Here is an 18,013-nt window from a genome sequence, read left to right on the forward strand (position 1 = left end):
TGCACATCCTCTGGGGTGGAGAATCTCAGATTTCTCACCCTCTGTGAGAAGTTACTGCACACCTCTATTTTAAGTGGCTGCTCCTGATTTTGTAACTCTGTCCCGTGTTTGCAGTTCTGCCACTGGTGGAAATACCTCAACACCCACCCTTAAGATCTGAAATGTTTCAATCTGATCCTTCCTCTACAATACTAGACTAATTCTTATTGGCCATTCGTGCTGGGACAGCTGTCATCCCAGGTATTAGCTGAGTTAATCTCTTCAGGAGTGCCAGCTTGCATTAACCAGTGTAACCCTTTCAGTGAGAGTAGAAACGGGATGATTTGGCAGATAAATGCATAGCTGAGAAGCTGGTACAGGGGACAGGGCTTCAGGTTCTTGGATCATTGGGATCTCTTCTGGGGGAGGTATGACCTGTTCAAAAGTGACGGGTTGCACCTGAACTCGAGGGGGACCAATATTTTTGTGGGGAAGTTTGTTAGAGTTGTTGGGGAGGGTTTAAACTAACTTGGCGGGGTGGGGGGGGGGTGAGAACTGGAGTGAAAGGGCTCTGGAAAGGGCAGATGGTAAAAAAGTGAAGATAACATGCAGTAGGATTGTCGGGAAAGGCAGGCCGATGATGGGACTTAGTTGCAGACAGCAGGCTGAGTATCAAATCATTCGAGATGCAGAATCAGAAAGGATAGCAAATACGGTACTCAAGGTGTTGTATCTAAATGCATGTAGTAAAAGAAATAAGGTGGATGATCTTGTTGCAATATTACAGATCGCCAGGTATGATGTTGTGGCCATCACGGAATCATGGCTGAAGGATGGTTGTAGTTGGGAGCTGAATGTTCAAGGTTACACGTTATATCAGAGGGATTGAAAGATAGGCAGAGGGGGTGGTGTGGCTCTAATGGTAAAGAAAGGTATCAAATCAGTAGAAAGGTGTGACATAGGATTGGAAGATGTTGAATCCTTGTGGGTTGAGTTAAGGAACTACAAGGGTAAAAGGACGTTGATGGCAGTTATATACAAGCCTCCCAACAATGGCTGGGAGGTGGACCACAAGTTCCAACAGGAAATAGAAAAGGCAAGTCAAATGGGCAATGTTATGGTAGTTATTGGGGATTTTAACATTAGGTGGATTGGGAAAATCAGGTAGGTAATGGATCTCAAGAGAGTGAGTTTGTTGAATGCCTAAGAGATAGCTTTTTAAGAGCAGCTTGTGATGAGCCTACTAGGGGATCAGCTATACTGGATTGGGTGTTATGTAATGAACCTGAGGCCATTAGGGAGCTTACGGTAAAAGAACTCTTAGTGATCACAAATGATTGTGTTCAACTTGAAATTTGATAGGGAGAAAGCAAAGTCTGATGTGGCAGTATATCAGTGGAGTAAGGGAAATTACAGTGGTATGAGAGAGGAGTTGGCCAAAGTAAATTGGAAGGAGCTGCTGGCAGGGATGTCAGCAGAACAGCAATGGGGTACATTTCTGGGGGAAAATGAGGAAGGTGCAGGACTCATGAATTCCAAAAATGAAGAAATACTTAAATGGTAAAATAGTACAAGCACAGCTGACAAGGAAAGTCAAAGCCATTTTAAAAGCAAAACAAGGGGCATACAACAAAGCAAAAAAATAGTGGGAAGATAGAGGATTGGGAAGTTTATAAAAACCGAGAGAGAGCAACGAAAAAAATCATTAGAAGGGAAAAGATGAAATATGAAAGCAAGCTAGCAAATAATATCACAGTGGATAGTAAAAGATTTTTCAGGTATGTTAAAAATGAAAGAGAAATTATCGTGGATATAGGACCGGTAGAAAATGAGGCAGCAGAAATAATAACGGAGGACAAGGAGATGGCTGCAGAACTAAATGAAAAATTCATGTTGATCTTCATTGTGGAAGACACTAGCAGTATGCCTGATGTTGTAGTGTGTGAAGGAAGAAAAGTGGATGCAGTTACTGTTACAAGAGAGAAGGTGCTCAAAGAGCTGAAAGACCTAAAGTTACATAAGTCACCCAGACCAGATGCTAGTCTGGTGCCACCCTAGTCTAGACCACCCTAGTGCTCTGAAAGAGGTAGCATTAAGATTGTGGTGGCATTAGAAATGATCTTTCAAAAGATCTCTGGCATGTGCCAAAACTGGAAAATTGCAAACGTTACTCCACCCTTTAAGAGAGGAGGAAGGCACAGAAAGGAAATTATAGACCAGTTACCCTGACCTTAGTGGTTTGTAAGATGTCCATTGTTATGGATAAGGTGATGGAGTACTTGACGACACAGGACAAGGTAATATAAAGTCAGCATGAGTTCCTTCAGGGAAAATCCTGTCTGATGAACCTGTTGGAATTCATTGAGGAGATTACAAGTAGGATAGATAATGGGGATGCAGTGGATGTCGTATATTTGGACTTTCAGAAGGCCTTTGACAAGGTGCCACACATGAGGCTGCTTACCAAGTTAAGAGCCCATGGTATTAGAGGAAAGTTACTAACATGGTTAGAGCATTGGCTGATTGGTAGGAGGCAGCAAGTGGAAATAAAAGGATCCTTTTCTGGTTGGCTGCCAGTGTTGGGACCACTTCTTTTTATGCTGTATATAAATTATTTAGATGATGAAATAGATGGCTTTGTTGCCAAGTTTGCAGATGATACAAAGATCAGTGGAGGGGCAGGAAGTGTTGAGGAAACAGGTTGGATGCGGAAGGACTTAGATTAGGAGAACGGGTAAGAAAGTGGCAAATGTTGGAAAATGCATGGTCATGCACTTTGGAAGTAGAAATAAATGTGCAGACTATTTTCCAAACGGGGAAAAAATCCAGGAATCTGTGATGCTGAGGGACTTGGGAGCCTTCGTGCAGAACACGCTGAAGGGTATTTTGCAGGTTGAGTCGGTGGTGAGGAAGGTAAATGTCATGTTAACATTCATTTCAAGAGGTCTAGAATACAAGAGCAAGGATGTGAGGCCTCACTTTGAGTATTGTGAACAGTTTTGGGCCCATCTTAGAAAAGATACACTGGCATTAGAGAGGATCCAGAGGAGGTTCACAAGGATGATTCCAGGAATGAAATGCTTATCATATGAGGAACATTTCATGGCTCTGGGTCTTTACTCACTGGAATTCAGAAGGAGAGGGGGGATCTCGTTGAAACCTTTCAAATGTTGAAAGGCCCAGACTGGATAGATGTGATAAGGATGCTTCCCATGGTGGGAGAGTCTAGAAAAAGAGGGCAAACCCTCAGGATAGAAGGGCACCCTTGTAAAACAAAGATGTGGAGAAAGAGTGGTGAATTTGTGGGATTTGCTGTGGTGGTCAGGTCATTGGGTGTACTTAAGGCAGAGGTTCTTAATTGGACACGGCAACAAAGGTTACGGGGAGAAGGGTGGGAACTGAGGTTGAGGAGGAGATAGAAAAAAGGATCAGCCATGATTGAATGGCGGAGCAGACTCAATGGGCCAGATGGCCTAATTCTGCTCCTAGGTCTTATGGTCTTAAGGGATCAAGACACATAGTACTCCAGAACTTGTACAATCATAGCAATACATTGGTGTATTTTTTCACATCACTTAACTTCCTACTTGCCACAGCTGAATTCTAACCTACGCCTCACTCATTTGGACAACAGTCTACCTTCCAATTCCTTTCACAGGTGCAGGACCTCACACTTTCCCACAGAAAACTCCATTTACTGTATTTTCACCCACTCACTCTGTATTGCACTGCAATGTGCTCTCCCACTTCTTTCCCCCTGTGACAGCTGTAAACTTGGACACCTCCTAGTCTGCCCCTCCAAGTCACCAAACAGTTAGTAAATGGTTGAGGACCATGATCTGATCCTTGGAGCATTCCACTGTTACCTCCTGGTTTCAAGAAGAAACATTCATTCCAACTCTTGATCTTTTGTTTCAAAATAGGTCTTGAATCCATGTTAATACACTTATCCAATACTAGGAGTTCTTAATTTGTGTACCAGTCCTTTATTGGCAAGAAACAAACTACTGGAGGAACTTGGTGGGTCAGGCAGCTTCTGTGAAGGCAGAAGAATTTCCAATGATTCAAGTGGAGACCCTGCAACCAGATGCAGAGTGGAGAGGGGAATTAGCTTGTATAGAGAGGTGAGACAAGAGCTGGCATGTGATATTCATACACATCCATCGAGGGAGAGGTTGATAGGCAGATGGAGTCAGCTGGAGTTAGGGGTGGTGATAGTGACAGTGGCCAGGAAGTGACACGTGGATGCAACAAAGGACTGCAGATGATGAAATCTGATAAGAAAATGTGCTGCCAAGTGGAATCAGATGAAGGATGGTGGGCAGGTGGGAACAGTCACAGGGGTGGGAGGATTTAGTGGTTTGAGTGTGGATGACAGTTTGATGGAACCCATTTGTGTTCTGGGTAAGAAACTGGGTAATAGGGGGAAGGGAAGACAATTTGTTTGGAAAGAAGGAAGGGTGTGAGAGGACCAGCAGAAATAGGAACAAAAGGGATTTGGCCTCCCTGGAAAAGGAGAATGCGACGTTTAAGTGTCTTATGGCTTCCCTCTATCAACTCTGCAAGTTTTCTCCTTGAACTGTAAACCACTTTGTTAATGATTTTCATTTTATATACAGCCATGTTAACATGGATCGAGGGCATTAAGGCTTCCTAAGTGACTAACTGTTCCTTCTCTGTTTATAGACTCCAGCACCATCTGGGTAGCAGATGCTAAATTTACTAGCCTATAGTTTCCTACCCTAGCATTGTTATTTAGAGCTGATGGGGTAGAGATCAGGCCTAGAACAACAGGATCGATGTTGAACTATCAGCCAATTACCCGTGACCTTCCCCTCCTGGGCTGCCAGCAGAGGAATTCCTGACCCAGCCTGAGGTCAATTAAATTCACCAATATTCATACACTCTGTGGCCACCTTATTAAGTACCTCCTACACCTGTGGCCATTGAGATTATGCTCCTGGTCTTCCGCTGCTATAGCCCATCCACTTCAAGGTTTGATGTGTTGTAACGCACGATTATTTGAGATTGCCAGCGTGAATAAGTGTGGTCAATCTCTTCTGATCACTCATTAAAAAGGCATTTTCCCCACAGAACTACTACGCACTGGATTTTTTTTTTTTTTTGTTTATTGCACCATTTTCTGTAAACTGTAGTGTGTGAAATTCCCAGCTCAGCAGTTCTGAGATACTCAAGCCACCCCATTTGGCACCAACAATCATTCTCCAAACAAAGCCCACAAAGATCACATTTCCTCCCCATTCTGATGTTTTGCCTAATCAACAACTGAACTGCTTGACCAAGTTCTGCATGCTTTCATGCACTGAGTTACTGCCACATGATTGGCTGATTAGATATTTGCACTAATGAGCATGCGTACAGGTGTACCTAATAAAGTGGCCACTGAGTGTAATTATTAGATGGGATTTTATTTACAAAAATATTTTGGACACAGAAACTGGCCGTGGCTTTTACTTATAAGGGACATTTAAAAATTAACAATAAAGAATCACAGCAAAAAGCCTATACCAGACGAATGAAGTTTATTGTTTACAAAGAAACAGAATAATTATTGCTTATGTGCAGAGTTTGAAGAAAATTGTTCCTTTAATCTCCTATCACAAAGAATGAATCACCAGAATCTAAAGTTGTTATCTGAAAGCCCAATCTTCCCCAGTAAGCCACAGATACAATTACCAGAACATCATTGAACGACATTTAGCAGATAGCAGGAGTATCGAAACCGCGCAATGCGTCGCCATTACACATAGACAGCAGTTAGTCGCACCGTTGATATTAAGACTTAAAATTATGAGGAGCAGCGATTCAATCAGAGTGCAAGAAACAGAAGTTGAATGAATTCCTCATGCAGCCTCACAGTTAAACTAAGCCAGGAAAACTCCACACCGATATTCTTAATCCCCCTGCCCTACCCCAACCCTACTACACAGTGCAAATGAGATTTCTCAGCAGGATGAGGTCTCTGCTGATATTCAGTGCTGGGACCTGCTTTGGTCTTATTGTTCATTTGCTCCATCACAAGGGGCTGTAACTGCTCCTCGTCAATTTGTCAGAGAAAAATAAAAGTCAGGGGTGACGGAGAGAAAGAAATCTAGGAAGTGTGGGGGTGGGAGGCCAAACACAGTGCCAGCAATAATGAAAGTGATCTGGTCTCATCCCTATCACGGAGATCTGTGACCAAAGCCCTGCAACCCACCCAGTTCTTCCCGAACACCTGAATGTGTTCCAGTCTATCAGACAATCCCAGACAGCTACAGCAGGGATTAGACACAGGAGAAGCTCCCTCCACTCTGATATGAAGGATCAGAGTGTGCAGAGTTGATTGGCAGTGGGGATAGGCTGGAAACTAGAGCTCCTGTCCCACCCTTTCATTTTCTGGGGCCCTTAGTGAAGACTTCTGTGCAGCTCCAGGGCCGCCAGGATTTCCTGTGAAAAGGAATCGTTGACACCAAGCAGCCACCAGAACCCACAACACACAACTAACATTGCCCAGATCTCCCAACAGTGTAGTTGAAACCTCTGTAACAACCACTAAAAGCAGCTGCTGATTCTAACAAATCCCAAAGTTCAGAGACAGGACACACTCACAAGCACAGCTCACAGGGCTTGGGCTGCCAGACATTTAAACTACAGGGATGAGAGTACAAACAGCTTCATCTCACACTGATGGAGAACACGTGGGAAACAGGTACAAAGCTTGGTGTACCAGATGAAAGGGATCTGCTCTGCCTCACTACTGAGTATCTTTAAGACTACATTGTCCAGGTGTCCAACAGTGAGAGGAGGCTAGCAGTAAATTAGGGTGCAAAGGGGGTTATGAGGCAGGCAAAGGCGAAATAGGGTGAAGTAAGCAGCAATATTTGTACAAGGACCAACAGTCCATGTTCCAACTGCCCTGACAATTATAGGACATGGGAATGCAACACAGCAGCACGATTTCAAGGAGACCCTGTCCTCTAAGTTTGAAATATGGAGGAAGTCTTCAAGCATCCTAGCAGAACCGGAGTTTTAATATTCTTAGAGCAGCTGCCCTCCCTGAAACGTTCCATCCAAGCCCTGAGACACAGCATTGAAAGTCAAGATCACCCCAGTGGGTTCTCAATCACAAGATCAGGGAGAAAACGCAGGACTGTGTAACCAGAGGGTGCTGCAGAAGCTTGTGATTGGTTTTTTTTTGCAGAAAGGACAGGGAGACAGAAAGACGAGAGGAGAGGGAGGGGTAGGGGATTCACAAAGCCCCCTCCCTGCCCCGACTGGCAGAGTCCAGCTTCTACAGGACGAAGGGGATGATGGGTGTGCGCAGAGGCGGATAATCACGGAAGTCCTTCAGGTAGCTGCGGTGCTTGCTGTTTGCCCAGATCGCCATCTGGATGAACCCAACCAGGGTGAACAATGCAACTGTGGGAGAAAATGAAGCCCTTTAGAGGCATCAAAGGTACAGTTAACCTGAAATTACAGCCTAAGGGAACGGTGGAGTGGATCTATCCACAGGTTCTCTGCCCCGTCCCTTTGTTATCTACTTTTACAGATCCATGAAATACCAGAATCAATGAAGCTAGGGCTACCCAATGTTCGCACATCGACAGATCCCAGATGGAGTAATGGGGCACTGATCCCTAGCAGAAACCCAAACCATTTCCTTCCTTTAGTTTGGGTGCAGAGGCTTCAGCAGCAGCAGCAGCCAAGACCAGAGCTGGGTTCAATTGTCACTGTACAGTAGAGAAAGTGCCGAACTCATTGTGCTTATACTCAGTAGCTAGTATTCACAACGTAGTTTTTACCTACAAGGGCAAGAGGGTGGGAGGCAGTCAATTAAAGCTACTTCCTTCCGAGAGCAGAGAATATCTGAAATTCTCTACCCCAAAGGGTTATGCAAATTTTTTAAAAGACTGGGGAACTGACAGAGGACATGAGACCTGGGTATGAGGTATCTAAAATCCTGTTTTCTTATCTATTCGGCAGAGGAAAACCAGCAGCATGGAGTAGGGAAGGATCCACTTATAATAGAAGTGTGTGTATCATAGATTCACTAGACCGAGCATGGGAAAGGGAACCTGTTGTACGAGGAGAGGAAGTGCAGCATCGATTCACTGAGCCCGAGAAAGGGAGTCTGTTGTATGAGGGGAGACTAAGCAGACTTCATCTGCACTTGTGAGTTCAGAATTATGTGACCTCATTCAAACATCAAATTTATATGGGGTCCTACAGAGTAGATGCAGAGATATTTCTGCTCTGAACAATGAAGCAGTCATTCAAGACCAACATTTCCTCATCCTCAGGCTGGAAATGGAGCCTCAGTCACAGAGGATGCTTAGAGACCCTTGGAAAGCAGCTCAGGAGATACAAGATTACCTTGGAGATGGTGGCAAAATTAAGCTGGTGCTAAACAGCAACTCCTTTGCTTGCATCTTCAGAAACAGCTCTATTTCCATCTTTAATATCTTAATTTTCCCCTTTCAGGGTTCTTTTGAAGACCCTGACCTGGAGTTACACGCTGACTTTGGTTCTTTGCAGGAATGGGACCTGTTCTTGGGGTTTCAGGTCTGGCCATTATTCAGCACGCCAAGGGTTCGGCCTGAGAGTCTGGCTCATGTTTGGAAGCCGAAGATCTCGGGGCTCTGGAGACAGGCAGATCGAGGGTCGGTGTCACAGCAGGAGACCTGGGTGTCATCAGGGGTGTTGGAAAATCTACTGTGGGCATGAAAACCAAGAACTTTGCGATCTTCAGGCACAGAGTTAGAAAAAAGTGACATAACAGACTTTTAACATCGTAAACCAGCGAGTTGTTTTTATGTCTCCCCGCTCACTGGGAGAATGGTGACACCACCCTCTCCCTTATTAGGGAGAGAGAGAACCTGTGATACATCAAATGCCGGATGAAATGTTAAGTCTTTGGGGTAGCTGCAAGTCTCTGTCTTTGCTATTGCTTTGCTCACACTAGAGTGCTCGGTGGTAGTGCTGATGGTTGCCCTTTTTTTGCCAGTGGGGTGGGGGAGGGGGGAATGCTGCTCACTGCCACTTACACGAGGGGCGGGGGGACATTTGGATTCTCACGTTTAACTGTCGTTCATTCTTTGGGGCACTTCTCTGTTTTCATGGATGTTTGCGAAGAAAAAGCATTCCAGGATGTATATTGTATACATTTCTCTGACATTAAATTGGACCCTTGAACCTTTGATTAGTGCAGGAAAGTGGCAAAGAGGTAAAGGGGGTTCATGAAACTGAAGTAAAACAGTACAAAAAAGGGGCTGAATGACAGCCTCCTACTGCCCCTTAAGCTGTTAGGATAAGGATCAGTCTGACCCTTTCACATCAGGTGGCAACCAAATTACACTCCAGCTGCTCAACTGATTATAACTACAGCAATGGCTGCTGGACACAGCATCATACCTGCAGCTCCTTCTCACATGTTAGGAACATTGTGGTGATTACAAGGAAATATTCAGTTCAAAGTTTATAAACTGCTGTTGGGCTTAAAGTTGTGACCACTACACCCTTGTGCTTCTGATTGGACCTGAAATTAATCTGATCCCCAGAAAGAACCCCTGAGCTTCCTGTGAGTGAAGGTCCTAGCTGGAGTTGGCAGCGTGACTCACCTGGCAGGCACTGTGTCATCACGGTGAAGCCAATCCAGGAGCCCACCTGCAGGATCACAGGGAGAGAACACCACCATTAATTGGCAACACAGAGGCTTTGCATCACCAGAATCTCTACAGACCCACACACCACTTGAACCAACCAGCCCCTGCGAGGGTTTCACTAGTGGAAGAGTACCGAATATGACAACATGGATGCAAGACAAGGGGCTGGTCATTGATTCAACCAGCCCTGGCAGGGAGAAAGTTCCTCTTGTAAAGGGCGGTAGGTCTCTGGAATTCTGAGGATGATGGAGACTGGTTTGGGAGGACTTTTTTTTGAAGGAGGGAAATATTCAGAAGATTGAGGAATTGAGGGTTATGAGGAGTGAGCCAGTATCAGTCAGCCATGTTCATATCGAAACACAGGGCAGGCTGGAGGGCCCATGTGTCTAGTGTTCCTCCAAATATCTCATGTTCACAGAAGGAATGTCAACCTGGTGTTCTGGCTGACCCGCCGATTTTCAGGGGTTGGGCAGCTAGATGGGCACCTCAGTTCATCCAACTATTTCACAGAGTTCTCCAAGGAAAGGACATGGGCAAATGGGACTTGCTTTAGTGAACATCTGAGCCAGTATGGACCAGTTGGGCCGAATGGCCTGTTTCCATGCTGCATAACTCCAAGAAGGTAAAAATACTCAACAAGCTTTAAGAGTAAAGGCACATGGAAAGTAATGCCTTGCAGTAACTGGATACAATTACTTACTTTATACATTGGGCCACATTAGCAGTTGCGAAACCCACTGTTGAATGAGCAGGAGGATAGGGATAATGTGTTAAAACTGGGAAAATTGCCAGTCAAGGTCAGGATATAGGGAAAAGCTTCAGTAATAAGCAACAGCTGTGGGAGACCCCTGCACCCTAGTCTGCTCTGGGTGCCCACCTACCTCTCACCACTCTCACACCCAGGACCAACGGCCTTCACAGGTGACATCAGCCCAGCCCTATCCCAAGAGCCAAGCAGCAGATGATCCACTTACCTCATAGGTGTAGTTGGGACAAGACACCAAGAGGAAGAGCCAGGTAAAGGGGTTCTTTGTTGGGAAGGGAATCCTGCGTGTCTTGGAGCCTGGAAGGGGAGGAGAGAGAGAGAGGATGTGATACCCATTCACTGTCCAACCAGACCTTTCCTGGAAAGCAACAGTTTGGCCACAATACCACGCTGGAGCACTCTTCATTACCTCGGTTCTGTGGCTATATGCACCTTAGTATGTCGCCACAGACTGTTCAACTGGATGAGGTCACAACCTTACCTTAACCACCACAATAATCAGTAAGGGTAACCCTATGCTGTTTGTCATTAACTACCTCAAAGCTCCCTATTGTTGCATCAGGGCAACAGTAAGCAAGAGTATACGGAGATCAAAACCAGCAGCAATCCCAAACCCGTTCACCCTAATGTGCAACCAATGAACCTCCCACGGGGGCAGCAACGCTCCTAGTGGCTTTCACAAGAGTGAATGGCAAACTCAGCGAGGTGAAACAATCAACGGGCTCAATGTGGCTTGTGGCTGTCTGGTGAGGGGGGAGGTGAAGGAGGGGTGTGAGGAGAGAGGGGAGGGGGAGGAGAGAGGGAGGGAAGGGGGAGAGGGGGAAGGGGGAGAGGGGGAAGGGGAGAGGGGGAAGGGGAGAGGGGGAAGGGGAGAGGGGGAAGGGGAGAGGGGGAAGGGGGAAGGGGGAGAGGGGGAAGGGGAGAGGGGGAAGGGGGAGAGGGGGAAGGGGAGAGGGGGAAGGGGGAAGGGGGAAGGGGAGAGGGGGAAGGGGGAGAGGGGGAAGGGGAGAGGGGAAAGGGGAGAGGGGAAAGGGGAGAGGGGAAAGGGGAGAGGGGAAAGGGGAGAGGGGAAAGGGGAGAGGGGAAAGGGGAGAGGTGGGGAGAGGGGGAGGTGAGATAAAACAAACAGAAGGGACAAAGAGGGGTGGGCAAAGAGGACAAATACAAGAATAGTAAGCATGAACATTTTGTACACGGTAACAATCGCCATCACTAACAGATGCTGCCTGATGTGAGGAATTTTTACAGCTGGAGACCTCAGAATAGTGATGGGGTGGGGCAAGATGAAAAGACCTGTGGCATTGACTGGGTTCCTTTCCATCACAAAGATACAACTGCAGCAGATTGTATACAAACACAGGAAATTCTGCAGCTGCTGGAAATCCAGAGTAACACAAAATGCTGGAGGAACTCAGCAGGTCAGAGAGCATCTATGGAGAAAAATAAAGAGCCAATGTTTCAGGCAGAGGCCCTTCTTCAGGAACACTTAGCAATAACTGCTACTCTGCTACAAGCCGGCAGCTCATGTGGGTAGTACATCAGAAAACCACAAATGAAACTGCTAAATTAAATAAAAATCAAACTGCTGTAAATATTCAGGAGTTCTGATGATGAGGGGACTGGGAGAATGGAAAGTTCACAGTTAATTTACTATCAAAGTACATAAATGTCACCATATACAACCCTGAGATTCATTTACTTCTGCACATCCTCAATAAATTCAAAACGGGATAATAACCATAATAGAATCAATGAAAGACTACACCAACTTGGGTGCACATCTATTGTGCAAAAGACAACTAACTGGTCAAACACTAAATAAATAATAAATAAACAAACAAACAAATATCAAGATCATGAGATGATGAGTTCATAGGTTGGGGAACATTTTAATGATGGGGCACATGAAATTATGAGAAGATATGTCATCTGGTTCAAGAGCCTGATGATTGAAGGAAGGGTAATAACCAGATGGCACGAGTCCTGGGTCTCTTGTACCTTTCTCGTGATGGCAGCAGTGAGAAGAGAGCATGACCTAGGTCGGGGGTCGGCAACCCGCGGCTCCGGAGCCACATGTGGCTCTTTTACGTCTGTGCTGCGGCTCCCTGTTGCTTTGGGAAATAATTGGTTGTGGCGACCCTTTTCCTGGCACATCCGAAGCGACTCACAATTAGATAGCATACGGGGGTTTGCGAGCACAGAGCTTTGGAGCCTCTGCGCCAAGGGGGGCAGGTTGAGGGAGGCTTAAAAGTGAGGCTGAAGATTTCGAATAAAGTTTTTTCCTTCGACTGCAGTTACCGACTCCGTGTCGTAATTTTAGCGCTGGGTGTAGCACACCGCTACATGGTCAGTATTTAATTAAAATGTATTTTATGTTAGTTTGTTAGTTTTTGAAATGTAAATCTAAATTTGAAGATTATGGTGATCTTGTACAATCTAAATAAGACGTTGTGGCGACCCATTTCCTGACACATCCGAACCGGCTCACAATTAGCCAGCGTTCAGGCTAAGGGAGATAGCCTACGGGGGTTTGTGAGTACGTGCCTTTTGCAGCATCCGCGCCCATGGGGGGGCGGGTTGAGGGAGGCTTAAAAGCAAGGCTGTTTAGTTCGAATAAAGCTATCTTTGACTGCAGTTTACTGACTGCGTGTAGCACACCGCTACAACGTGTTTTTATCGCTGGCTGTCCAGAGGGGAGGTGCTGAAACGCTTTGTTGCGTGTCTGGAAGAAGTGAAAACTTTCCTGGGCAGCAAAGGGCTCAACTTTCCTGAGCTGGAACAGCCAGAGTGGCTGGAAAAGCTACACTTCATGGTAGACATGACAGCGCACCTGAACACGCTGAACACAGCTCTTCAACGTGGTAAGGACGTACAGCCCTGCACATGTTAGAGGATGTTTTGGCATTCGAGCGCAAGTTGACGTTGCTTGCCAGAGATTTACAGAAAGGCACATTGTCTCACTTCCCCAATTTGAGAGAGTTCAAACAAGGTCACGACATAATAAATTCGGAGTATTTACATTCTGCAATCATCGCAATGCAAACATCGTTTGGGAAACGCTTCTGTGAGTTCAGAGAGGAAAAAAACACATTATCCTTCCCGGTCACTCCCCTAAGCATCGACCCATCCCTACTGAATACGACTGCATTGTCAGGTGTGAGTCAACCTGACCAAGTATGATAAATATTTTAATTGCCTATTATTTTACGTATATTCATATGTTTTCATTGTTCAGTGAAATAGTCCTTTTATTTTTCAGGTTGTCAGCTGGCTGACGTTATTTTTGGTTTGCTGCTGGCGGCAAATTTAAGTTTGGCGTTTTTCATAAATACAAGAAGGACTCAAATAGACGTTGAGTATTTTACTTAAAAGTAACCTTCAACCCAACGTCTTTTTTTTCGGAGGTCAAAATGTTTTTGTTGCATGCAGAAATGTAATTTCGTTTTCTCTGCAGGAGTTCATCAATTTCATAAATGCAACACATTATAGTTTGTTTATACATAGCATAAAGGCAAAACAAAACGTTGTATGCAGTGTTATTTCATTTTAAATGTCAAACGGGGTTTTGCGGCTCCCAGGGTATTCTTTTCTGTGGGAAACGGGTCCAAGTGGCTCTTTCAGTGGTAAAGGTTGCTGACCCCTGACCTAGATGGTGCGGGTCCCTGATGATTGGTGCTGCTTTCCTGCGACAGCACTTCATGTGGATTTACTCATGATGGACTAGGCCTCATCCACTACTTTCTGTAGCATTCTGCACTCAATGGCTTTGGTGTTTCCATACCAGGCTGATTCAGCCAGTCAATGTACACTCCACTAAAACAAATATATTAGTTTTTCAGATGTTTTGCCAAATCTTCGCAAACTTCTAAGGAAGTAGAGGCACTGCTGTAATTTCTTCGTAATTGGACTTGCGTGTTGGGCCCAGGACAGGTACTCCTACAATAATACCGAGGAATTTAAAGTAGCTAACCCTCTCTACTTCTAATTCTCATGGATCTCAGGTTTCCTCCTCCTGAAGCCAATAATTAGTTGCTTGGTCTTGCTGACATTGAGTGAGAGGTTGTTCTGGCACCACTCAGACAGATTTTCATTCTCCCTCCTATATGCTAAGTCATCACCACTTCAGATTCAGCCTATGGCTATAGTGTTATCAGCAAACTTGAATTTTGGAGCTGTGCTTAGCCGCACGGTCATAAGTATGAAGCAAGTAGAGCAGGGGGCTAAGCACATAGTCTTGTGGTGCACCCGTGCTGATGGAGATCATGGAGGAGAGGTTGCCAATCTGAAATGACTGGGGATGACAGTGAGGAAATCGAAGATTCAATTGGTATTCAAAGAGGTATTGAGACCAAGGTCTTGAAGCTTATTGATTAATTTTGAGGGGATGGTAGTATTAAATACTGAGCTGTAGTCAATAATGAACATTGCAATGTATGTATCTTTGCTGTCCAGACGTTTCAGGGTTGAGTGAAGAGCCAGTGAGATGGTAGCTGCTGTAGACCTATTGTTCCAGTAGGCAAATTTAAGCAGATCCAAGTCCCTTCTCAGGTAGGAGTTAATATGTTTCATCACCAACCTCTGAAAACATTTCATCACTGTGGATGCAAGTGCTACTGGACGGCAGTCATTGAGGCAGTTTACCATGTTCTTAGACAACAGTATAATTTAAGCCCACTTGAAGTGGAAAAAGTTTAAAGATGTCAGTGAACACTTCATCCAGTTGATCAGCACAGACATTTAGTACCTGGTTAGGTACCCCAAATGTACCCCAGGTAGCAGGAAGGTGATCTACAAGTGGCAGGGTGGGAGGAAGACTAACAGAAAATGCTGCGACGACTCAATCTGAAACCTTATCCCAGTTGCTCTCTCCACACAGCCGCCCACCTGCTGCGTGTTTCTGGCATTTTCTCTTTTTATTTCAGAATCCCAGCCTCTGCAGTTTTTTTTATCTTCAATCTACTAATACTCATTTCAGAGACGTCACAGAGAAGTCACTGAGTCTTATTGTTACTCAGGGAAATGATACCATGCTAGGGGAGTGGAGGTGCGACTGTCTGGACCCGTCAGGAAACACTGGACAGTCCGGTCACTTCGCTGTGAAAGGGAGGAAATCACAATGGGCTGGCGGAGCCCCATCCACCTGTGGGGGAGACCACAAAAAGGGCACCAATAATCCTAACAGGGAGTGGAACTCCCAACCTCAAGGAAATGCTGGGTTAGGAAAAAGATGCACTTAATCAGGGCAGATGGAGAGTGGGAGGTTGGACAGATTATGACACTTGTGGAAGAGAGGAGATTTATATGGACTGTGCCAAATCTCATTAATTTTATGCAACTGAACAACATCAAAACAAAATACCTCTCCCCCCCTCCCCTATTTCCATACAGTTGATTTGTAAGTTTAGAGGCAGCATCCTAATCTCCACCTCCCCTACACCATCATTGTTCAGTGATCCCTCCAGTAATTGTAGCATAGCTAAGTCCATATTTTTCTTGAAGCTTCTTAGTTTTACTACATCAATGCAGGACATCCCAGGAGTGGGAGGGGGCACTGAGTGAAAGGTTGGCACACAGATAAAGCTGCCCATAGGTCTGACAGATGAGATGATGTGACACTGGCTGTTATAGATGGTGAGAGGGATGTGAGAGATTTGGCACTCTGCTCACTCACTCAGCCCCTCTGCTCTGCAGTGCAATCACTTCCCTGTAAAGTCTGAACATCTGGACAGAACAGATTGGAATAATATTGAAAGCAGCTTTTGAGTGCTGTTGGATTAAAGTGTAAAATTGCTATTTTTCCTCATAATTTAACCTTTATTAGGCTTGCCTATATTTTTACAGCTTATAATCACCTATGTGTGCATAATTGTTCAGTGTCTTCCAGTAATTGTAGCATAGCAAAGTCTGTAGTCTTCGAGAAGCTTCTTGGTTTTACTGCTGGGGGGCGGGAGTGTTCACACTGCTTGAATTTGGCTACGTCATAGGTTATTTGATATGCATATCTTGGTATCTTTCCAATTTGTGCTAGTTTTTTGGTACTAGATGACCATGATTTTTTTGTTCTTTGTCTTTTCTTTGTTCTTGTAACACTTAATAAAGCACCAAGATTTATGCCTCATTCTTGATTTCCAAAGAAACACGGATTGCAAAAATCACAGGACCCTTCAGCGCCTAATGCACCGTTGGGTCATTCTGATTCAAAGCAGCGCAGGTCTATGCAAGAAGCGGTGAAAGATGGGAATGTCAATCACAGTGTACCACATGACTAGGACAGCCAGCAGTCCCACAAGACAAGGTTAGTAAGCCAATGCACCCTGTGGCCTTTCCAATGTGGGCTGTACTCCTTGGTGCACTCAGTTCTTAGGGTAGGGGACATGGGGAGCAAATTATACTAATATATATATATATTAAAAAAATCAGTACTTGCAGTTTTAAAAAAGACAGAAAAGGAGATAAGAGGAGGAGGTGTTGCACTACTAATCAGGGCCATTATCATACCTGACGAAATCCCTCACGGGATGCTAATCCAGAAGATTAAGAATGCAAAGGTCCATGACAAATTAACTGCGTTCAGGACCGGCTTGCGCATAGAAAACAGAGGGTAGTGGATTAAGGAATTTATTCAAGGTCTGTAATTCTACAGGGATCTGTGCTGGGACCACTGCTGTTTGTGATATACATTAATGACCCGAATAAAAATGTAGATTGGTGCATTAGTAAGTTTGCTGATGCAATGAAATGGTGGAGCCATAGATAGTGTAGAAGGCTGGCAAAGAATACAGTGTGATATAGATCACTTTAAGATATGGGCGGAGAAATGGCAGATGGAGTTTAACCCAGGTAAATATGAGGTGTTGAGCCTTGGAAGAGCAAACGTAAGGAGACAGTACACTGCTAAAGGCAAGATCCTAAACAGTGTTGCTGAGCACAGAACTTGGGATCCAAGTTCATAGCTCCTTGAAAATGGCTACAGGTCAATAAGGTGATTAAGATGGCTTATGGAATGCTTACTTTTAATGGTTGGGTCACTGAGTTCAAGAGTCAAGAGGTTGTGTTGCAATGTTATAAAACTCCCGTTAGGCCACATCTGGAGTATTGTGCCCAGTTCTGGTCGCCCCACTATGGGAAGGATGCTAAGGTTTTGGAGTGGGTACAGAGGCTATTTACCAGGATGCTGCCTGGTTTAGAGGGCATGCGCTCTCATGAGAGGCTGGATAAACTCAGGCTGTTTTCTCTGAAGTGGCAGAGGCTAAGGGGAGATCTGATAGAGGTTTATAAGATTATGAGAGGCATTAAGATAGAGTAGACAGGAAATAACTTTTTCCCCAGGGTAGAAATGTCTAGTACCAGAGAGCATGCATTGAAGGTTTTGGGGGGGGGGGGTGGAAAGAGGGTGTAGGATCACAGGGAATGTGAGGGGCAAGTTTTTTTACTCAGAGAGGGCTAGATGCCTGGAATGTGCTGCCAGTATGCCTGTAATGGTGGTAGACGCAAACACATTAGAAGCTTTTAAGATTTACTTAGATAGACACATGGATGTAAGAAAGATGGGGGGGGGGGGGATATGAACACTATGTAAATAGGACAGATTAGTATTTGGGTGTTT

The 18,013-nt window shown here is 45.0% G+C and overlaps 1 protein-coding gene across 1 annotated transcript in view; it reads right to left on the bottom strand.

Annotated features, from left to right (window-relative positions):
- Window positions 1–5,505: 5,505 nt before the first annotated feature.
- Window positions 5,506–18,013, bottom strand: part of tecrb (trans-2,3-enoyl-CoA reductase b) — an 80,032-nt gene continuing 67,524 nt past the window's right edge. Inside the window, exons 11-13 of the mRNA XM_059992173.1 lie at window positions 10,616–10,704; window positions 9,597–9,642; window positions 5,506–7,398 (exon numbers count right to left, since the gene is read on the bottom strand). Coding sequence (XP_059848156.1) covers window positions 7,271–7,398; window positions 9,597–9,642; window positions 10,616–10,704 — 263 coding nt within the window. The 3' untranslated portion in view covers window positions 5,506–7,270. The remainder of the gene's footprint in view (window positions 7,399–9,596; window positions 9,643–10,615; window positions 10,705–18,013) is intronic.

This window comes from Hypanus sabinus, chromosome 16 (assembly GCF_030144855.1).
Source record: "Hypanus sabinus isolate sHypSab1 chromosome 16, sHypSab1.hap1, whole genome shotgun sequence".
Taxonomy (NCBI): domain Eukaryota; kingdom Metazoa; phylum Chordata; class Chondrichthyes; order Myliobatiformes; family Dasyatidae; genus Hypanus; species Hypanus sabinus.